General features: G+C 52.9%; 2 protein-coding genes across 5 annotated transcripts; both read left to right on the forward strand.

The window, feature by feature from the left end:
- Window positions 1–18: 18 nt before the first annotated feature.
- Window positions 19–5,442, forward strand: MRPL2 (mitochondrial ribosomal protein L2). Its single transcript, XM_012773155.3, has 7 exons — window positions 19–213; window positions 1,629–1,797; window positions 3,898–4,039; window positions 4,150–4,265; window positions 4,339–4,449; window positions 4,749–4,822; window positions 5,192–5,442. Exons 1-7 carry the CDS (start codon window positions 118–120, stop codon window positions 5,402–5,404), a joined length of 921 nt encoding a protein of 306 aa, XP_012628609.1. The 5' UTR covers window positions 19–117; the 3' UTR covers window positions 5,405–5,442.
- Window positions 5,443–5,711: 269 nt separating this feature from the next.
- Window positions 5,712–20,787, forward strand: CUL7 (cullin 7). Of its 4 annotated transcripts, none has more exons than XM_012773149.2 (26): window positions 5,713–6,119; window positions 6,907–7,590; window positions 7,971–8,122; window positions 8,261–8,761; window positions 9,249–9,387; window positions 9,487–9,683; window positions 9,978–10,218; window positions 11,430–11,667; window positions 11,758–11,863; window positions 12,857–13,084; window positions 13,368–13,458; window positions 13,559–13,730; window positions 13,891–13,996; window positions 14,281–14,376; window positions 14,500–14,675; window positions 15,020–15,153; window positions 15,473–15,655; window positions 15,912–16,018; window positions 16,116–16,298; window positions 17,697–17,857; window positions 18,026–18,242; window positions 18,345–18,615; window positions 19,446–19,591; window positions 19,713–19,839; window positions 19,928–20,133; window positions 20,389–20,787. In XM_012773149.2, the coding sequence occupies exons 2-26, from the start codon at window positions 6,915–6,917 to the stop codon at window positions 20,710–20,712; spliced, it is 5,178 nt and encodes a 1,725-aa protein (XP_012628603.1). In that variant the 5' UTR covers window positions 5,713–6,119; window positions 6,907–6,914; the 3' UTR covers window positions 20,713–20,787. The 4 variants fall into 4 exon arrangements, with proteins under 4 accessions (XP_012628599.1, XP_012628603.1, XP_012628602.1 ...); XM_012773150.2 differs by having other exon boundaries at window positions 5,714–6,119; window positions 6,907–7,494; XM_012773145.2 differs by having other exon boundaries at window positions 5,712–6,119; window positions 18,026–18,615.
- The last annotated feature ends 1,755 nt before the right edge of the window (window positions 20,788–22,542 follow it).

The following is a 22,542-nucleotide window of genomic DNA, read 5'->3' on the forward strand; positions in this document are numbered from 1 at the left end:
CTTTTACGTTATTGGGAAGAGACGGCGCTGGGGGCAGTTTACGTCATCTGGGAGCGCCGGGTAGACCGGCTAAGGGTAAGGGTGGCGTGCTGAGCCCAGCAAAGCCTGGCTACACCTATGGCCCTGTTGGCAGTGACCCGCGCTCTGGGCTCCCTGAGCCTGGCGCCCTTGGCCATCGCAACGCCTGTCCCGAGTCTGCTCCCCGCCGCCCAGGTAATCCACCTTAAGCAGGAAGAAGGCTGTTTCCGTTTGGGCTGCCGTGGAGGGGGTTGCAAGTCTGGTCATGAGTCTCGAAGATACATTAGCTTGCATATCAGACCAGATACCGCAGGTGAAAGTGCTTTGCAGATCGCCGGTTCAACAGGTTTCAGTAATAACTAACATCGATTGAGTGCCTGTGATAAGCCAGGCATAAGTGATAGATGTTTCAAATAAATGAACTTTCAATCACTCCACAAGGAAGTTATTATCGTTCCCATTTTACAGATGAGAAAACTGATAAGCGGTCCAGGATTACAAACCAACTGTTGGAGCTATGCAGTCTGGCCTCAGGGCCTGTGCTCTTAATCATTATGATATTATACCTAAAAGGATGAGTTATTGCTAAGATTAGAGAATGCAGGGCAAGGTACCAGGAATAGGGGCCTCAGGTGAAGGTATCCTAAGGTCCTTAGTGGGCAACTGGTGAGTCACAGAAAAGAGAAGTTGTAAGTCTTGTCCCTCTGCAGCTCTCTGGTTGATTATGGTAGAGTATGGCAGATGCATATTTAAAATTCAAAACCAGGCCGGGTGCGGCGGCTCACGCCTGTAATCCTAGCTCTCTGGGAGGCCGAGGCGGGCGGATTACTCGAGGTCAGGAGTTCAAAACCAGCCTGAGCGAGAGCGAGACCCCGTCTCTACTATAAATAGAAATAAATTAATTGGCCAACTCATATGTATATAAAAAAAATTAGCCGGGCATGGTGGCGCATGCCTGTAGTCCCAGCTACTCGGGAGGCTGAGGCAGAAGGATCGCTCGAGCCCAGGAGTGTGAGGTTGCTGTGAGCTAGGCTGACGCCACGGCACTCACTCTAGCCTGGACAACAAAGCGAGACTCTGTCTCAAAAAAAAATAAAATAAAATAAAATTCAAAACCAAACCAATCTACTCTGAAATGTTGGGAATCTACTGCAAAGAACAAGACAGAAATGATCCCTACCTTCCATTCATATGTGAAAAAACTCCCAGAAACATAATACAGAGGGCAAAAGGCCATGGGTGCTAGTGGTAATGCATGGATGTATGGAAGTTACCAGCTCTGGAGAAGGCAGTTGAAGGAAAAGACTCCTGAAGATGGAGAGTTTTCAGCCAAATTTGGAAGGAGATAACCAATGGGATAACATTTCATTGAAGAAATACTTTAAAGGTGAGAAGATCAGATGAGGAGAGGTAATCACATACACATCTGGATAAACATTCTACACTGGTATCCATGCAAGATTTAAAGGGTAGAGTTTTTGAACAACTGGTCTGGGATACTTCCAGGAGGAACTAGGCTACAAGCTAAAGTTGGTCTGTGCCCTCTGGGTTCTCTGATATTTTTCCTTCAACTAGTTTTCAAGTGAAAGAGATTTCTTTTTTTCCCCTAGGTGATGAACAATGCCTTCCTCCGATTGCCTTCTGCCTTGGTGTCACTCCCCTGCCGCCCACTCCTTACTTCTGCAGCTTGTAGTGCCAACTTTGTGTCCTGGAAGAGTCGTACCAAGTACACCATTAAACCAGTGAAGATGAGGAAGTCTGGGGGCCGAGACCACACAGGTGGGAGCAAAGAGATTTTTAGCACATTGACTGCCACACTAGAAAAATTTTTCCATAGGGCTATGGTGTTTTATTACACATAGAATAAAAACTTTGAAAACAAAATGATCTTTCTGATTTAATGAAAAATTTGTTATTTTTAAATGTTTTCTGTGCACGAGTTGTACGCAACTTGAAAAATAATTCTCGCTGCTCCCAAGGTGAAGAGATGTGTGAGTTATACATGCTCCAGGAGGCCTGGGGTCAAAACTAGTGTGAGTTAAATACAACTCACATGGCAGTTAATGTGTTAAGCAGTAAAGGGAGGAAAACATGCTAGTATCCTACACCTGTATATTAACACATTTATACCCTGTAGGGCAGAGGAATGTAATTAAGCATTTATTGGGCTCCTTCTGCATATCATAGTATATGCGTGGAAGCCAGAGACTAGAATACAAAGCAACAGAGAACTGGTCTGTGCCCCTAAATACAATCACACACAGTGGTTCTTGCCTGTAATCCCTGCTACTCCAGAGGCTGAAGTGGAGGATCTCTTGAGGCCAGGAGTTCAAGGCTGCAGTGAGCTATGATTATACAACTGCACTCCAGCGTGGGTGACAGAGTGAGACCTTGTCTCAGAAAAAAAAAAATAGTTGAAGAAAACTGGCCATACACAGAAAGTGTCATGACATTTTTCTTCACATACTTCAAAAATTTATAGTAGCCAGGCACAGTGGCATGTGCCTGTAGTCCTAGCTGCTTGGGAGGCTGAAGCAGGAAGATCACTTGATCCAGAAGTTTGAGTCCACCCTGGGCATCATAGTGAGACTCTGTGTCTTTAAAAGAAAAAACATTTTTTTTTTTTGGTAACAGTTGAAATTATTGGAGTATGATTAATATAGCTCTCTAAACTTACTGAATTCCATGATTTGAAAAGATTTTACCTGGAAGCTTTATACAATTGACCAAGTTTTGTGTAGGTGTTGCCCTACCTCCCTTTGCTCCAGTACACTGTGCTGGAGCAAATTTTTTTTTTTTTTTTTTTTTTTTTTTTGAGACAGTCTCACACTTTGTTGCCCTGGCTAGAGTGCCGTGGTGTCAGCCTAGCTCACAGCAACCTCAAACTCCTGGGCTTAAGCAATCCTTCTGCCTCAGCCTCCCGAGTAGCTGGGACTACAGGCATGTGCCACCATGCCTGGCTAATTTTTTTTTTCTATATATATATTTTTAGTTGGCTAACTAATTTCTTTCTTTTCTTTTCTTTTCTTTCTTTCCTTTTCTCTCTTTTTTTTTTTTTTTTGAGACAGAGTCTCACTTTGTTGCCCAGGCTAGAGTGAGTGCCGTGGCGTCAGCCTAGCTCACAGCAACCTCAAACTCCTGGGCTCGAGCGATCCTTCTGCCTCAGCCTCCCGAGTAGCTGGGACTACAGGCATGAGCCACCATGCCCGGCTAATTTTTTTTATATATATATATCAGTTGGCCAATTAATTTCTTTCTATTTATAGTAGAGACGGGGTCTCGCTCTTGCTCAGGCTGGTTTTGAACTCCTGACCTTGAGCAATCCGCCCGCCTCGGCCTCCCAAGAGCTAGGATTACAGGCGTGAGCCACCGCGCCCGGCCTCTCTCTTTTTTTCTCTTTCTTTTTTTCTTTCTTTTTTTTTTCCTTTTTTTTTTTGACAGAGTCTCACTCTGTTGCCCAGGCTAGAGTGCCGTGGTGTCAGCCTAGCTCACAGCAACCTCAAACTCCTGGGCTCAAGCAATCCTCCTGCCTCAGCCTCCTGAGTAGCTGGGACTACAGGCATGCACCACCATGCCTGGCTAATTTTTTCTATATATTTTTAGTTAGCCAATTAATTTCTTTCTATTTTTAGTAGAGACGGGGTCTCACTCTTGCTCGGGCTGGTTTCGAACTCCTGACCTTGAGAGATCCACCCACCTCGGCCTCCCAGAGTGCTAGGGTTACAGGCATGAGCCACTGCGCCTGGCTTAGAGCAAATTTTTATCATTTTCTGCTTGTGCCATAATGCTGAGAAGCACAGCTGAGGATGGGCCAGTTTCCGATGCTGGGAGCTGAACTAGTCTGACCAAGAACATGTCTCCGAACTATCCTGACCACAGGCCGTATCCGAGTGCATGGTATTGGTGGGGGCCACAAGAAACGATATCGCATGATTGACTTTCTTCGTTTCCGGCCTGAACAAGAGACCTCGCCGGGACCCTTTGAGGAGAAGGTTGTCATGGTCCGCTATGATCCCTGTAGGCAAGTTTGGGATGTGGGACGATGATGGGATCTGAATAACTGCTGTGTAGTTTCTTAGAAGATGTGGGACCACCTAGATGGATTGCTTACTTATCCCTCACCCTGAACAGGTCAGCAGACATAGCTCTGGTTGCTGGAGGTAGCCGGAAACGCTGGATCATTGCCACAGAGAACATGCAGGCTGGAGATGTAATCCTCAACTCTAACCACATAGGCAGAATGGCAGGTGAGAGATGACTACCAGATGTGTGGGCTGGAGGCTGCAAAGGTTCTAGTGCTGATGAAATTTTGTCTTTTAGTTGCTGCCCGGGAAGGGGATGCACATCCTCTTGGGGCCCTGCCTGTGGGGACTCTCATCAACAACGTGGAAAGTGAGCCAGGCCGGGGGGCCCAGTATATCCGAGCTGCAGGTATGGGAACAGGAGCTGCCTGGGTCTTAGAGTTTGAAAGGCCAAGGAGTGCCTGAGGTCACAAGTCTCTGAACCCATGGGTCTACATCTGGTGCTGGCACAGAAAAAGACAAGGAACATGAGGATGAAGATGTGCTTGTGTTTTGATCTAAAACATTGCATGCATGCTTCTTTGTTGTATCTGCTCCTAAAGGGCAAGGCAAGAGCAGCATGTTGGCTATGGTCCCTTTATAAATTCCCCTTCTCCCCACCAATGCCTCCTCTCTGTGGAGGGTGGCAAAACTATTTTTCTTCCCCAGGGACTTGTGGTGTGCTGCTTCGGAAGGTAAATGGGACAGCCATTATCCAGCTGCCTTCTAAGAGGCAGATGCAGGTGTGTGTGTGGGTCCTGGTGGGGGAGGGATCAGCAAAGGAGGAATTTTTGGAATGTCCCTTGCCTTCCTGGGATAGCTCCCAGGTGTTTTGTGAAGCTAGGAACTGCCTTGAGCTGGATCTGTCCTTTTCTGCCACATGACTAGGTGTGTCTCGTCAAGTTGGCCCCATAATGGAATAGGGAGGATGACTTTCTTTTTTAACTACCCAGTTTCTACTGTAGGACCCACATTTAGGTTCAACCATGTTGTGCTTTCCCCTTGTCCTCTCCCTTTTCAATGAGTGTTATGAAGTGGTGCCCTCAACATTGTCAGGCTCCCCAACCCCTATCCCCGACTGTGCATTCCCTTCCATTTGCTTTCCCTGTCAGGTGCTGGAAACGTGCATAGCAACAGTCGGCCGAGTATCCAACGTCGATCATAACAAACGGGTCATCGGCAAGGCAGGTCGCAACCGCTGGCTGGGCAAGAGGCCTTCCAGCGGGCTATGGCACCGCAAGGGGGGCTGGGCTGGCAGAAAGATTCGACCACTGCCCCCTATGAAGAGTTATGTGAAGCTGCCCTCCGCTGCTGCCCAAAGCTGATATTTCTGGACTCTAATAAAATGCTCCTCCCATTTTAATCTGTTACTATTTTTTCAGGGGGGTTAAGGATGGTACAGATTAGATGTGGGGAAAAAAAGAGCAGTAAGTATAGGAGGAAGAAAATGGAAAGACCAGGATGAAGCCCCACCCCCAGTTCCTTTACATATAATGGAGGAGGAGGGCACTAAATGACCACCGAGGTCTCTTCTGGTTCGGATTTTGGGAAATAGGGAGGCACTTCCGGCGTTAGGAGGAGGACAAAAAGGAAAAGGAAAGGGCGGTGCGGAGGAGGTGCCGCGCATCGCCGCGGTGGCACCCGTAGCTCCGCCCCTGCGCGCTCCCAGGGCCCCTGGCTTTCCGCTGGGTCTGGCGGAAATAAGCCGTGGCTCCGGGGGGTGGCAGAGCCCCTGGAGCTGGGCGTGCGGCGCCGCAGGCACAGACCAGGCTCCGCCCTGCCCCAGCGGCCGCCGACCCCGCACCGGCAGCGACCGTGGCTCGGCCCTGGAGTCCTGAGTCCCCGCGCGCCACGCCCCCTGCCTGCTCGCCCGCCTGCCTGTCCTGCGGAGGCACGCCCCCTCCCGCCTCTTCCGCCTCGACCCCTTCGGGGGGCCTTGGTTGGGCCCAAATCTTCGCCCGCGTCGACGCCTGCGTCTGTCCCGCGTCCCTAGCTCTGCAAAGGACAGGCCTCGCGCCAGGATCCCGGTGGACTTCTGAGGTGGCCAGGGCCCCGCCGCGGCCCCCTGCCCGTACCCTGGGTTCTCATCCGCTCACTCGCCCACCGAGCCTCGCGCTCACCCGACCTCGCGTCCCCCTGTCCTGCCGTGCCTCGGGATTCTAGATTATCGGGCCTAGCCCCGCTCACCCACCCTACTGCATGCCGCTAGCTTCTTGGGTCTCCGGTTTCCATCCCCCAAGCATCGCGCCCCTCACCACCGGGTCTCCTGCGCGCCCTGCTCTGCCCTGTGCCCGCGACCAGACCCTCCTCCCAGCCCGTTGCTCCCGGGGCTTGCACTCCACCACGAGTGCTCTGGGTCTCTTCCCTCTGCGACTTACACTCCCGTGCTTCAATCCTAGAGATAGCACCCCTTTGCACACTCACTGGGGATCTCTCTCCCAACACCCCCCCACATTCCACTTTGGGCCTCACACACCTCCTTCCCAGGGCTGCTGCCCCATCCCAAGGTCTTGGGATTGACGGTAACTCCAAGGCTGCCTGCTCCCACTGTCCTCCCACTGTTCGAAACTAATCCACTCCAGGCTGCAGAGTCTTGGGGAGACCTTCCTTTTAACCCTCAAATTTTGTATTCTCTCAGAACAAATACCCCACTGTTTGTCTATTTAAGCCTGGCCCCACCCAGCATGCAGCGGGCAACTCCTGGGCCCTGCTTCACCCCACCCACCCTGACAGCTGTTGCCATTTGCTTCCCCAACTCCTGGATGTCCTTGATTTTCTGACCTCCCCTCTCACTGCAGCTTGCCTATTCTTTTCCTGTGTGTTCCAGGTGCCAGGATGGTGGGGGAACTTCGCTACAGGGAATTCAGGGTGCCTCTGGGGCCAGGCTTACATGCGTATCCCGATGAGCTGATCCGACAGCGGGTGGGCCACGATGGGCATCCTGAGTACCAGATTCGCTGGCTCATCCTCCGGCGTGGGGATGATGGGGAAGGGGGCTCCAGCCAAGTAGACTGCAAGGCTGAGCACATCCTGCTATGGATGTCCAATGACGAGATCTATGCCAACTGCCACAAGATGCTGGGCGAAGATGGCCAGGTCGTCGGGCCCTCCCAGGAGTCTGCAGGAGAGGCTGGGGCCCTGGACAAATCTGTGCTGGGGGAGATGGAAACCGATGTGAAGTCTCTGATTCAGAGAGCCCTTCGGCAACTAGAGGAATGTGTGGGCACCATCCCTCCCGCCCCTCTGCTTCATACTGTCCATGTGCTCAGTGCCTATGCCAGCATCGAGCCCCTCACTGGGGTATTCAAAGACCCAAGGGTCCTGGACTTGCTCATGCACATGTTGAGTAGTCCCGATTATCAGATTCGCTGGAGTGCTGGCCGGATGATACAAGCCCTGTCCTCCCATGACGCTGGTGAGGGGCAGAATGGGGAGGAAGGGAAAGCAGGAGAGGGGCTGGGTCGGCTCAGGGACTCACAGGACACTGTGGCAGGAGCCTCTGACCTCATCAGTACGTAAATGATTCTGTTGCCTTTCTCTTAGAGTTGAAAGAAAGGAGATGGGAATGGGGGTGGACATGGGAGGTGGGCATTTCTGCAGGAAGAGGGAAGACTGAATCCTCAAGAACCACATATTAATTAGTTGGCTTTCTATGCAAAGGGAGAGTTTAGCCTGTAGCATATTGCGGGTGTGTGTGTGTGTGTGTGTGTGTGTGTGTGTGTGTTTGTATGACTAAGATAGTAAATTTTGGCTTTTGAAAGAATCAGCAAATCATGTCCCTCCCACTGTGTTGGCAAAAGGATTGGATTGAAAGGGTGAAGGGTCTAGGAGAGATGATGCCTGGGAAGGGTGAGGTTAGGGAGCATTTACTGATTGGGGTTTGGGTTACAGGGACCCGGACCCAGATCCTTCTGTCACTGAGCCAACAAGAGGCCATTGAGAAACACCTGGATTTTGACAGCCGCTGTGCTCTGCTGGCACTGTTTGCACAGGCCACGCTTGCTGAGCATCCCATGTCTTTCGAGGGCATTCAGCTGCCACAGGTATCCTGTGGGGGTGCAGGGTGGGACAGCTAACAAAGTCTAAAGACCAGGTTTTTGTACCTGTTTACAGAGGACAGTGTGGAAGGAGGGGCTAAAGATGGGACAAGGCGGATGTAAGCCAAAGGTTGTATCCCGCAGGTCCCAGGAAGGCTGCTCTTCTCCCTAGTGAAGCACTATTTGTATATCACCTCACTCCTGGATCAGCTGAATGACAGTGCTACAGAACCAGGAGCCCAGAACAACTCTGCCCCTGAAGAGTTGAGTGGGGAGAGGGGTCGGCTGGAGCTGGAGTTCAGTATGGCCATGGGCACCCTGATCTCGGAGCTAGTGCAGGCCATGCGCTGGGACCGGGCCTCAAGCAGACCAGGAAGTTCAGCACAGCCATCCGGTTCCATCTTCCAGCCTCAGCTGGCGGATGCAGGCCCCGGGCTTCCACCCCCCGAGGCCCAGCCCTCCCTCAGGAGGTCAAGGCGGTTTCGCCCCCGCTCTGAGTTTGCAAGTGGCAATACCTATGCCTTGTATGTGCGGGACACGCTGCAGCCGGGGATGCGAGTGCGGATGCTGGCTGATTACGAGGAGATCAGTGCCGGGGATGAAGGCGAGTTCCGGCAGAGCAACAGTGGTGCGCCCCCTGCGCAGGTGAGCGATCACAGCGGTGGGAGGCTGCTGGGCATCTGTTTTGAGTGGCCCATAGCTGGACTTCCATCCAGGGGGCTCTGGCAGGCCAGCCAAGGAGAAAACCCTTGGTAAGACTGGGGTGCTGAAAGGTAAGAAAGGGGCCATTTGGAGGGCTGAGAATATCTGGTTTAGGAAGCTGTAAAATCAAGAAGACTCACACTCAGGAAGAAACTGACATAGCAAGACTCCCTTCAAGGTCAAGGTCAGGAGATGGGGTGGTTGGAGCCAGGAGGAAGTGTAGGAGCACAAGCCATCAAGGCTTGGGTGAGAGGAGAGGGAGTCTCATCCCCAGGAGGGAAGGCATCCACTGTGTGTTTATGTGTTCTCCATATGCCAGGGTTTTGCTATTTGGTGGTCACCCCAAGGGCTGTAAGTCCTCATTAACTGGGCCACAGGCAGTCACTACTGACCTCTCTTTCCCTTCCCTCTTTTGTTCCCTGTCCTCCAGGTGTTGTGGGAGTCAACAGGTCGCACCTATTGGGTGCACTGGCACATGCTGGAGATCTTGGGCTTCGAGGAAGACATTGAGGAAGTGGCCGCAGCTGATGAGCAGCAGGGGGCAGTGGTCAATGGAGCCCTGGGTAGAGGTGAGCTCAGAGAGAAAGCAGGGATCAGCTCTGAGCAGGGGAGCCGTGGCCGGCTGGGTGGGCAGTGACATCCCTGTGCCCCACGGCCCATTTCCACAGCCCTACCCTCCTGGCGTTGGAAGCCAATGACAGAGCTGTATGCTGTACCTTATGTGCTGCCTGAGGATGAGGACACTGAGGAGAGTGAACACCTGACCCAGGCTGAGTGGTGGGAGCTCCTTTTCTTCATCAAGAAGCTGGATGGACCAAGCCATCAGGAGGTTCTCCAGATCTTCCAGGAGAACCTAGATGGGGAGGTAGAGCCAGCATGAAGACACTCAGAGGTTGGAGGGCTCCACTGCAAGGGCTGGACTGTGTAGAGCATTTGGAAGGCTCGGGATAAAAAGTGGAGGTCAGATAGCATAAGGGGCTATCTGGGGAGGGGAGAGGTCTGGAATGTTCGAAGGTGGGAGGTGTTGGTGAACTGTTTGGGGGAAGCCAGCTGCCAGCCATGAGAGGACGTATGTGCAGAGAGGTCCTCACCCCTACCAAGGGCCCCTGGAGCCTCGATGCTGGCAGGACTGACTGCAGTGAGAGTTTCTCCCTGACAGCACATCCTGGATGATGAGATCCTGGCTGAGCTGGCCGTGCCCATAGAGTTGGCCCAGGACCTGCTGCTGTCTCTACCACAGCGACTTGATGACAGCGCCCTCAGGGACTTGGTTAACTGCCATGTCTATAGGAAGTATGGGCCTGAAGCCTACCCATCCCTTCTAGAGGCCCAGCAAGATGTCCTCCTATTGGCAGCCCAGGCCCAGGCTCAGGAATCAAAAGATGTAGCCAGAGTGGAAGGTAAGTGCTAGACAGACACAGCAGCTGAGCAGACTTGCCTTTAGGGCCTCAGCACAGGACAGATGTCTGTGCTGATTTTTGTGAGTCCTATCTGGAAGATGTGACACCTTATGAAAAATCTGAAACTTAGGGATAAGTAACCAATGGAGAAGCAGATGTGTTTCCTTAAAGAATGAAGGAGGATGTAAAGTAAGAAAATTGCAAGAGATTTTTGAAACCTTAAGCCCGCACGTTTAACTTTTTCTGTTATAGAGAAAGACAAATTATTACATGTAGGGAAAAGCTCTGCTCTTTGCAGACAGAAAGCTACTTTGTTTTTTTCTCTGAGACAGTCTCACTCTGTTGCCCGGGCTAGAGTGTCGTGGCATCAGCCTAGCTCACAGCAACCTCAAACTCCTGGGCTCAAGCGATCCTCCTGCCTCAGCCTCCCAAGTAGCTGGGACTACAGGCACGTGCCACCATGCCTGGGTAATTTCTTTCTATTTTTAGTAGAGACGGAGTGTTTCTTTTGCTCAGGCTGGCCTTGGACTCCTGACCTCAAGCGATCCTCCAGCATTGGCTTCTCAGAGTGCTAGGATTATATGCTTGAGCCACCTCACCCAGCCAGAAAGCTACTTTGTTATTTTAAGAATATAAAATCCAGCCGGGCGCGGTGGCTCACGCCTGTAATCCTAGCTCTCTGGGAGGCCGAGGTGGGGATTGCTCGAGGTCAGGAGTTCGAAACCAGCCTGAGCAAGAGCGAGACCCCGTCTCTACTATAAAATAGAAAGAAACTAATTGGCCAACTAATATATATAGAAAAAATTAGCTGGGCATGGTGGCTCATGCCTGTAGTCCCAGCTACTTGGGAGGCTGAGACAGAAGGATCGCTTGAGCCCAGGAGTTTGAGGTTGCTGTGAGCTAGGCTGACGCCACGGCACTCACTCTAGCCTAGGCAACAAAGCGAGACTCTGTCTCAAAAAAAAATAAATAAATAAAAAAAATAAAAATAAAAAAAAAAGAATATAAAATCTGTCATAAAAGTTGTCATATAAGTATGTTAAGAGACGTTATGAGATCCCCAAACATAACTTTTAGGGGAACAAAAGAAATTAAAACCATTTTTAGGAGAGATTAGAAAAAAAGATTGAGAGTTATGAATCTGTCTATCCTTTGTTGAGCCTTCATATTACTAACTGTGGCCAACTCTTGGGACTCCCCACTTCCTGTAGTGAAAGAACCCCCATCTCAGAGCCCCAACACTCCCCTGCAGCGTCTGGTGGAGGGTTATGGTCCTGCTGGGAAAATTCTCCTGGATCTGGAGCAAGCCCTCAGCTCGGAAGGGGCCCAGGAGAGCAAAGTCGAGCCGTTGCTACTGCAGCTGCAGCGGCAGCCCCAGCCCTTCCTCGCGCTGATGCAGAGCCTGGACACTCCGGAGACAAACAGGGCGCTGCACCTGACTGTTCTGAGGTGAGGGTGTGGGGAGAGGCTGGCTTGGGCAGAGGGGGGTCTCTGAGGCTGACTGCACATCCTTCTGCTCTGCCTGCCTCTGTCCCCCAGAATCCTGATGCGGCTGGTGGACTTCCCCGAGGCGCTGCTACTCCCCTGGCACGAGGCCATGGACGCCTGCATGGCCTGCTTGAGGTCCCCAAACACTGACCGAGAGGTAGCCCTGCCCTGCTATGGGGAGATGCTAGGAGGGGGGAACACAAGGCAGCCACTGGGGAGGCAGACCCCCTGGGCAAGGCTCTGGAGTAGTATGGTGAAGCCTTTGTGCTCTTGGTTTCAGTTTTGCTTTTAAAATTGAATTTTATTTTTTTAAATAGGTAATACAGTCACATGGTTCACAAATCATAATGCTATAACAAGTTACATGTTGAGAAGTCTTGCTCTCACCTGAATCCTTATTCTCTTAGCACCCCCCACATACCCACTTACATTAATTTATGTATTCTACCTGGGTTCCCTTATGCAAATATAAAGAAATCCAAATATGTGTTTTTACTTACCATCTTTTTCTTACACAAAACAAGATGGGGAGCAATATATATATAAACACTAAGAGCTCTGATGGCTCCTTTTTTGGCTGGGCCTATGAAAGAAAGGGGATGAAGGAGGCAGAGGGGCCGTCACATACCAGAGCCCCCTATAAGAGGCTTCAGAAAGGGTCAGAAAACTAGAGTCATGGTGGCAGTGAGTGTCTGCAGTCACTTTTGGCTGTTACCCAGATTGTGGTTTCTGAAGTGGACTGCCCGCCCACAAATCCAGTCCCTTTCAGTCGCCTCCCAGCCATCCAAGTGTCTGTGCTTGGGGCCCAAACATCTTAAAATGCAGCCCCATAGCTGGCTCTTGGGGCAGCTGAGCCTGAATGAAAGAACCCAAGGATGCTCTCTGCAGCTGTTGCCAAGGGAATCAGGAGGCTGGAACCCCAAGGGTGGCAGCCACCTCTTGGCTCTTTCCATTTCAGTTTGTCTCTGGTTCTCTGACTTCACCTAGCTCTCACATCTCCCCATCCCTGTCTTTTTACTTCCTCACTCTGTCTCGTCCACTGCAGCATCTCCAGCATCCTGCACACCCTTAGGTATATTCTACAACAGATACTCTGGTGGCCCGTGCCCTGTCCCCGTTATTCACTTCCCCCTGTATGTCCCCACCCCAGGTGCTCCAGGAACTGATTTTTTTCCTGCACCGCCTGACCTCAGTGAGCAGGGACTATGCTGTGGTGCTCAATCAGCTGGGAGCCCGAGATGCCATCTCCAAGGCCCTGGAAAAGCACCTGGGGAAGCTGGAGCTGGCTCAGGAGCTGCGGGACATGGTGTTCAAGTGTGAGAAGCATGCACACCTCTACCGGAAACTCACCACCAACATCCTGGGAGGCTGCATCCAGGTCAGGAGGAAGGGCAAGGGAAGTGTGTGGGCTCGGAGCTGCATCAGAATCTGCAACCAAGCAGTGGCAGGGAAGGGGCTGTGTTCCTACAGCTGGGAACAGCAGGATCATGAATGCCAGTGAGGCATTGGTTCCCTGCCCCCTTCCCTATCTGGGCCTGCGCTGCTGGTGTTATGGAGGAAGGCCCACTGCTGCTTGGTCTTCCTTCCATATGTGTTTCCCTGTGTCTCTCCATGTTCTCCCCTCCTTCCTGTACACCCTCTCTCTGATGTTCCGGCTGCAGATGGTGCTAGGCCAGATCGAAGACCACAGACGAACCCACCGGCCCATCAACATCCCTTTCTTTGATGTGTTCCTCAGATATCTGTGCCAGGGTTTGTGCCTGTTCCCTGTTGCCCCGTGTCTCCACACCAATATCTGTTTTCCCTCTGTACCCTATCAGGCTGTGACCTTTCCCCTTCCACTTGCCCCCAGGCTCCAGTGTGGAAGTGAAGGAGGACAAGTGCTGGGAGAAGGTGGAGGTGTCCTCCAACCCGCACCGAGCCAGCAAGCTGACGGACCGCAACCCCAGGACCTACTGGGAGTCCAACGGCAGCGCAGGCTCCCACTACATCACCTTGCACATGCACCAGGGCGTCCTCATCAGGTAACATGCGCCCGCACATCCGCCTAGCCACACACCTAGGCTTTCTCGTGACTTCCCTGTATTTGTCTTTGGGGAAGCACCACCCCCGTGAACTTCTGGGCTCTGTCTGCAAGGACATGACAGGTTCCAGTTCCGACTGGTTCCTCCTCCCCACTCCCAGGCAGCTGACTCTGCTGGTAGCCAGCGAGGACTCGAGCTACATGCCAGCCCGGGTGGTGGTGTATGGGGGTGACAACACCAGCTCTCTTAACACGGAACTCAACTCGGTAGGGGTCCCTGTGCCATTAGCCCACTCCTCACAGGATCTGCCCTCCTGCCCAGACTCTGAACTCCTAAACACCTCCCTGTCCTGAGCCCCACAGAAAGTAGAGCCCTTTATCCCTGTGCGCATGTGACCAGGCCCTGAGCAGCGGGGGTGGCATTAGGATCCCTTGATCAGGACCCTGCATATCCCAGGGCTGGGGAAGGGAGGGATCCGGCAGGGGCACGTGGGTGTTCTCGACACCCCCATCCACATGTGTGGAGGTGACAGTCTTCTCTGCCCTGCCAGGTGAACGTGATGCCCTCTGCCAGCCGGGTGATCCTTCTGGAGAACCTGAACCGCTTCTGGCCCATCATCCAGATCCGCATAAAGCGCTGCCAGCAGGTGGGGCCGGGGTGTGGCCCTGGGTCTTGGGCAGCTCCAGGGGTGAGGCTTGAGAGCATAGTTGACCCCAGCCCATCACAAGGAGGGCACGTGGCAAGTGAAAACGGGCTGTGTGTATTTCAGGGCGGCACCGATACACGCATTCGGGGGTTGGAGATCCTGGGCCCCAAACCCACGTTCTGGCCAGTGTTTCGGGAGCAGTTGTGTCGTCACACGCGCCTCTTCTACATGGTGCGGGCCCAGGCCTGGAGCCAGGACATGGCAGAGGACCGCATGAGCCTCCTGCACCTGAGTTCTAGGTGTGTGAGAGCATGTCTCTGTGCCTGTATCTGTGGGAACAGTAAGGCCACTGCAGATGGCTGGCGGACACAGGTCTCTGCAGGCCATGAGATGGAGGCTTAATACTGTTGGTGACAGGGAGTGTTCTGAGGTGTGGGGAGGGGAAGGAAGGAAGGATGAAGAGAAGAGATTTTTCTGGCAGGCTGAGACTGACATATACCAGTTAACATAGGGCAGTCCTGAAGAACTGAGCAGGGTTTTAGTCCGGGTGCTGGTGGCCAGCTGGCTCTCTTAAGCTGGGTGGACACTGGGCTAACTTACGTCTCAAGCCTCTGACACCTTCCTTCTCCTTCCTCACCTGCAGACTCAGTGGGGCTCTGCGCCAGGAGCAGACTTTTGCTCACCGCTTCCTTCCCGACTACGAGGCTGCCCGAGCTCTGGGCAAGACTTGCTGGGAGGCCCTGGTCAGCCCCCTGGTCCAGAACATCACCTCACCTGGTAACCATCCCGACACCTGGCCCCTTTACTAATCCCATTACTTGGCCCCACTACCCTGCTCCTCACCCTACCCTAGAACCACCTGGGTTATGCTCTTGGCCGTTGTGGTGCCTGCATTCATCACCCTGGTGCCCTCTTCCCACAGCCCAGGGGCTGCCCGCTTTCCCACGTCTCCCAAGTGCCAGCTGACACCACAAGGTCAGGAGGGGCCTTGACACTCCCGCCCCTGTGTCATACTGCCTAGCTGCTCTTTCTCTACAGTCCCACCCAGCCCAGCCTCCCCCATGCTGTGCCTTGTTTTGTATGTCTCAATCTCTAGATGAGGATGGCGTCAGCCCCCTGGGCTGGCTGTTGGACCAATACCTGGAGTGTCGGGAGGCTGCACACAACCCCCAGAGCCGAGCGGCAGCCTTCTCCTCACGGGTGCGCCGCCTCACACACCTGTTGGTGCATGTCGAGCCCTGCGAGGCATCCCCGCCAGTGGTGGCCACTCCTCGGCCCAGTGAGTTCTGGGGATCAGGAGGGAGCTCTCGCTAGGAGCGTTTCCCTGGGCCCCCACTCCCATGCTGCAGGCTCCTGTCCATCCTTCCCTTCCCTACGTACCTAGCCTGTTCTTCTTCCAGGTCTGTGTCCCCCCTATCTGGGAACATCATTTTGGGTGGCAGCATGTCAGGAAAAGGCCTCAGGGCTCACCCTTGGGTGGGAACGTGGGAGCCAAGGGCTGCTCTTTGCCTCTGCCACTTTCTCTGTCTCCACAGAGGGCAGAAACAGAAGCCATGACTGGAGCTCCTTGGCTACCCGGGGCCTTCCGAGCAGCATCATGAGAAACCTGACCCGCTGCTGGCGGGCTGTGGTGGAGGAGCAGGTGGGCAGGAGCAGGGGTGGGGGAGAGAGGGCACTGTAATGGTGGCTTGTCGGGTGGGGGTGGCCAGCCTCTTCATGCTCCTGCCTCTTCCTTCCAGGTGAACAATTTTCTGACCTCATCCTGGCGAGATGATGACTTTGTGCCACGCTATTGTGAGCACTTTAATAATCTGCAGAAGTCGAGCTCTGAGCTGTTTGGGCCACGGGCAGCCTTCTTGCTGGCGCTGCAGAACGGCTGCGCAGGGGCCTTGCTGAAGCTCCCTTTTCTCAAAGCTGCCCACGTAAGCCTCCACCCTTGCCTCACCCCTGGGTCTCCCCACAAACTCCCCCTTCCTCATCTCACAGTGGCCCATTCTTCCATTCCCATTCTCTGGTGAGCATGTATTTGTATATAGCCATGATATCAAAAACTTGAAAAATAGAAAAAAGAAGAAAATAGTGGCCTGCAGTATACCAGCCTAATATAGCTTGATATACTTTCTCCTGTTAGTAGGCATGATTTATAATTTACTTGCGAGTAGCTACAATGCTCTGTCCTGTTTTCTTTTGACTGTTACATTAGAAGCCTTTTTCAGTATTGCTATTTGTCCTCATTTTTAATTTTTGCACAAATACCATCCAGGGATGTACTATGATTTACTTCACCATTCCCATTTTTTCAACAAATATTTAATGAGCACTTAAAATGTGTCAGGCAGGCCGGGCGCGGTGGCTCACGCCTGTAATCCTAGCTCTCTGGGAGGCCGAGGCGGGCGGATTGCTCGAGGTCGGGAGTTTGAAACCAGCCTGAGCAAGAGCGAGACCCCGTCTCTACCATAAATAGAAAGAAACTAATTGGCCAACTAATATATATAGAAAAAAGTAGCCGGGCGTGGTGGCACATGCCTGTAGTCCCAGCTACTTGGGAGGCTGAGGCAGAAGGATCACTTGAGCCCAGGAGATTGAGGTTGCTGTGAGCTAGGCTGACGCCACGGTACTCACTCTAGCCTAGGCAACAAAGCAAGACTCTGTCTCAAAAAAAAAAAAAAAAAAAATGTGTCAGGCACTGTGATAAGAGCTCTAGAATAGCTAACAAGATAGGTGAAGACCTTCCCCTTAAAATTTACACTCTCCTGGGCAAGATGCAGTTAAGTGAATGATAAACTATTAAATAAAATGTGATAAGCACCGTGGTAAGCAAGGGTTGTGCAGCAGGAGCATGAAAGCCCTGGCTGCTTGAGTTGCTCCTAGTCCTATTTTATCAGTAACCTCACGGTATGACCATCTGACCATCTTTGTACACAGAACTTATTTTCTCATTTTAAATGATTGTTATTATAATAGTTTCAATTTTAGACACAGTTAATGTGAAAAAAAGATTCCACAATTTATTAATATTGCTAATGTGCACAATTGTTAATGATTTTATAAAACAGTACCAGGTGGGTACAATATGTGTTGCTTTAATGATATATGCACTGAAGGCCTTAACTTCACCACAATGCAGTGTATCAGTGTAGCAAAATTGCACTTGTACCCCATGAATATTTACAAATAAAAAATAAATGGAAAAATAGATAAAAGCACTGACTTAGAAAGCTGCCAGCCATTCCTATCTACTTTCCAGACCCTCCTCACTGCTCCCACTCACCTGCTCCACTTGCTTGTTCACGGTTTTCCTGTGCTCTGCTGACGCCCAGGTGAGTGAGCAGTTTGCCCGGCACATTGACCAGCGGATCCAGGGCAGCCGGATCGGTGGAGCCCGGGGGATGGAGATGCTGGCGCAACTGCAGCGATGCCTGGAAACGGTTCTCATTTTCTCTGGCCTGGAGATAGCCACCACCTTTGAGCATTACTACCAGTGAGTGTGGACCTGGGTAATGGGAGCTAGGGGTGGGGCAGGATGGCAGCAGCAGGCAGGGCCAGCTCATGGGGTCTGGGAGTCTGGGATGCAGGCAGGCTGGAGCCCTGAAGGCTGGGCCACGCTGGCACCCACACCAAGCCTGTGCCTGGGCTGTGTGTGCTGCAGGCACTACATGGCAGACCGTCTCCTGGGCGTGGGCTCCAGCTGGCTGGAGGGAGCTGTGCTGGAGCAGATCGGTCCCTGCTTCCCCAACCGCCTGCCCCAGCAGATGTTGCGGAGCCTGAGTACCTCGGAGGAGCTGCAGCGCCAGTTCCATGTCTATCAGCTCCAGCGACTTGATCAGGAACTCCTAAAGCTGGAAGATACAGAGAAGAAAATACAAGTGGGTGCCTTAGAAGGGATGAGCAAATGGGCAGGTAGGAAGGAAGAGAGGAAGAGCAGTCTGGAGGAGGCCATGGTACCTGGGAACCCTGTGCCCCTGCAGGTGGGCTGTGAGGCTAATGGCAAGGAGCACGAGAGCGAGGACGATGAGGAAGCTGGGACAGCAGCAGCGGTGGACGTGGTGGAGGGAGAGGAAGAGGAGGAAGAGAATGAGGACCTCTACTATGAAGGGGCAATGCCGGAAGTGTCTGTGCTCGTCCTGTCCCCACGCTGCTGGCCTGTCGCCTCAATCTGCCACACACTGAACCCAAGAACCTGCCTGCCCTCCTACCTGAGGGGCACTTTGAACCGATACTCCAACTTCTACAACAAGAGTGAGCAGCCGGGCACAGGGGACTGGGGAGAGGATGGGCTGTTGGGAACAGACTTGGAGTTGGGGATAGACCCTGAGGTTGGGAGCCTTGATGTGAAAAGGGATGGTCTTTAGGGGTAGGAATTCCTTGGGCAATGAGAAAAACTGGAGTGGATTTGAAAAGAAAGGGCAGGTGCTCATGTTTCAGCTGGGGTGACAGGTGCTACCTGACACCAGATCCCTGGGTGGTTGCCTTTTCTATCCTTAAATAAGACCCAGGAATCTCTGTGGGAGGTGGGGAGGATGGAGGCAGGAGGCACCTGAGGCCAACTGAAAGGGCTTTCCCTTGGCTGTAGGTGTCTGGCCCCTTCCTGGTCAGTCACCTATAACCGCAAGCCCCCCCAACTGGGGGCTGATGCCAGGCTGGGCAGCAACAAAGGAGGGGGAAAAGACTCAGGCCCTGCCCTCAGGGAGCTCTCAGACTAATGGGGGAGACTGTTTCCTCTCTCACAATATTCCACTTTGATGAGAGCCCCGGTCTTTCCTCACTTTGTGGTTTCTTCTCCCTAAAAAATAAAACAAGGCTATCCTCAGAGGCACTGATCAGAGTGTCTTCCTGGCAAAAAGCTAGGCCCAGGGTGGTTCCCAGGTACTTGAGGCCCACTAAGGAGCTATGCACAGGGCAAGCTGAGATCCAGAAGCTCAGACCAGCAACCACAGTGTCCATAAATGGTGGGGCCACACACTCTGCAGATAACCAGGGGCGAGGCTGGCCAGTGGTGCACCCTCATTCCAAGCCCTGACTGACTCCTTTCCCTGACTGTCTCCCACTTTTCCCTGGTTCCTCTTTAGGTCAGAGCCACCCTGCCCTAGAGGAAGGCTCACAGAGGCGACTGCAGTGGACGTGGCTGGGCCGGGCTGAGCTGCAGTTTGGGGACCAGACCCTGCATGTGTCCACCGTGCAGATGTGGCTACTACTGTATCTCAATGATCTGAAGGTGGCCCGGCCTCTCTGCTCTCTCCCACTTTGTCCCTCACCTTTCCTCCCTATCCTTTTTCCCTCCACCCTTTCCTCTCCACTTCTTGGGGGGCCCTGAATGTTTTCCATCATCTCTTAAGGTGGTCTCTGTGGAGAGCCTGCTGGAGCTCTCAGGGCTCTCCCGAGACATGCTGGATCAGGCGATTGGGCCTCTCACCTCTTCAAGAGGCCCCCTGGACCTTCAGGAGCCAAAGGATGTACCAGGAGGTATGCACTCAGGGCCAGAGGGTCCTCTGCTCTGAGCCAGGGTCAGGCTCCTTATGGGCATGCATCAGGCAATCAGCATTTATTTCAGGGGTCCTCAAGATTCGAGATAGCAGCGAGGAACTCAGGCCAAGGAGGGGAAACGTGTGGCTCATCCCACCTCAGACATACCTGAAAGCTGAGGATGAAGAGGGCCGGAACTTGGAGAAGAGACGGAACCTTGTGAACTGCCTCATTGTCCGAATCCTCAAGGCCCACGGGGATGAGGGGCTGCACATTGACCAGCTTGTCTGTCTGGTAGGTGAGGGTGGGCATGGTGGGTTAGGAGGCTTTGCAGGGAGTCCAGGGGAATGGGAGCAGTCCATATGAGGTGCGTCCACGTTTGAAGCAACTGGTTCACTATGCAGCCTGTAGGTGTGTGAGGAGTGAGGTCAGGGTACTTAATGTCCTTGAGGCTTCCTGTCCTAGCAGCTTGTGGTTGGAATAGAAGCTAGCGGTGGGGTAAGCTGGGTGCCTCCGACCTACTGTTCCCCCTTTCCTCTCCCATATCAGGTGCTGGAGGCTTGGCAGAAGGGTCCGTGTCCTTCCAGGGGTTTGGTCAGTACCCTTGGTAGGGGGTCTGTCTGCAGCAGCACCGATGTCCTCTCCTGCATCCTGCACCTCCTGGGCAAGGGCACGCTGAGACGCCATGACGACCGGCCCCAGATGCTGTCCTATGCAGTCCCTGTGACCGTGATGGAGCCTCACACCGAGTCCCTGAACCCAGGCTCTTTGGGCCCCAACCCACCCCTCACCTTCCACACCCTGCAGATTCGCTCTCGGGGTGTGCCCTATGCCTCCTGCACTGGCACCCACAGCTTCTCTACCTTCCAGTAACCCTGGAGATGGGGTCCAGGGTAGGTAGGGCTGGGGCTTTCTACAGAAATAAAATACAGGAGGAGTTTGATTATATGACCTGTGTGTGTTTGGCGACTGCTAGAGATCTGAACAGGGAAGGGGAAGGAGCCCCCTGGTACCGAGGCTGTCTCATGACATGCCAAGAGTCTTGTTAGCATGAGGATTGTAGACTGGGAGAAAGGTAGAGGGAGTCAAGTATGATTTAGCATCCCCCTCTGGGCAAGGGGATTAAATAGACCGGGATTTTCAGCCCCTTCGCAGAGGGTGTGCCATCAGAAGTTCTTTTCACCTGGCAGGCTGGAGACGCAGGCCCACTTCAGCCACTCACCAAATGATTTATAACTTGGGCAGATGATCAAGCAGGGCTTCATTTCCCTTGTTTGTGGAATTGGACCAGTCACGCTGGGACTCTGATGAATAACAGGTATGGAAGCATTTGGCATGGTGACAGCTTTACCTATTTGGCCGCCATTCCCAGCAGTGACTTTGATTCACTGGCACCTTCCCTGAGTAAGGCTGACATAGTGAGGTGAGATAAAAGACCCTTGGTCCCCAGCAAGCACCCAGGAGCCTGAGTGTGTATTCCATCCGATTGTTTAGCATCTGTGTTGGAAGCAGACCTAGAAGGAACTGTAGCACAGTTCTTACTTCCGTAAGTATCTCCACTTTGCTCCTCTTCCACGCCAATGCCTCCACCCCTCCTCTGGCCCTGCAGAGCTGTACATACTGTCCTCACACTCCTAGCTCTAAGTAGCCCCATAGGCAAGCCCCTGCCACTGCAGGAGAGGTTTGCTTTTGCTGCTATGATTAGCTCCCTTGGCCCTACTCACACCAAGGCAGGGCAAGTCAGGCTAGGGGACTGTGTGCCAGGGATGGAACTCTGCCTCTTGGCAGGGCCTCTGCAGGGAGGGATGACCCAGGCGTTCCAGAGGTGAGAGGAAAAAAGCTATAGAAGAAAGGAGGGGGGAGAGTCAGGTGGTAAGGGAGGAGGGCACAGAGGCAAGAGAGGAAACTGAGTGCCATCCAGGGCTGAGATTTAGAATAGAGTGTAGGGGCCGGGCGCGGTGGCTCACGCCTGAAATCCTAGCACTCTGGGAGGCCGAAGCAGGCGGATTGCTCAAGGTCAGGAGTTTGAAACCAGCCTCAGCAAGAGTGAGACCCCGTCTCTACTATAAATAGAAAGAAATTAATTGGACAACTAATATATATAGAAAAAATTAGCCGGGCATGGTGGCGCATGCCTGTAGTCCCAGCTACTCGGGAGGCTGAGGCAGGAGGATTGCTTGAGCCCAGGAGTTTGAGGTTGCCGTGAGCTAGGCTGACGCCACGGCACTCACTCTAGCCTGGGCAACAAAGCGAGACTCTGTCTCAAAAAAAAAAAAAAAAAAAAAAAAAAGAATACAGTGTAGGAGGAAAAGGCCAGGGCCCGGAAGTCAGGCTGTTCAGGGTGAGGCCACAGAACAGAAGGCAGAGAGGGCCCCAGTGGACAGAGGGCTCATGCTTGCTTTGTAGTATTGGTCCCATGCTGCTGTTGGTGGCTTTCACAGCAGGTTGTCAGCCTGTTGGCCCTATGGGACAGAATCCAGACAGAAAACAGCTGACTGGGGCCACAGTGGACCAGAGCACTCTGGGTCTGCTGCAGTTTGTCACTTGGGTGCCTCTCCACCTTTGTACCAGAGATCATGGCCTACCCTTTGGCTCAGCTTAATCTTGAGCTGGCTCTCAGTTGCCAGAGCTTTTTGCCCTTCTCTGGGCTCACATGCTTTTCATAAGCTAGCTTCCTGCTGAGGGCTCTGGTAGCCAGGTCAG

This window comes from Microcebus murinus, chromosome 5 (genome assembly GCF_040939455.1).
Source record: "Microcebus murinus isolate Inina chromosome 5, M.murinus_Inina_mat1.0, whole genome shotgun sequence".
In the NCBI taxonomy this organism is placed as follows: Eukaryota; Metazoa; Chordata; class Mammalia; order Primates; family Cheirogaleidae; genus Microcebus; species Microcebus murinus.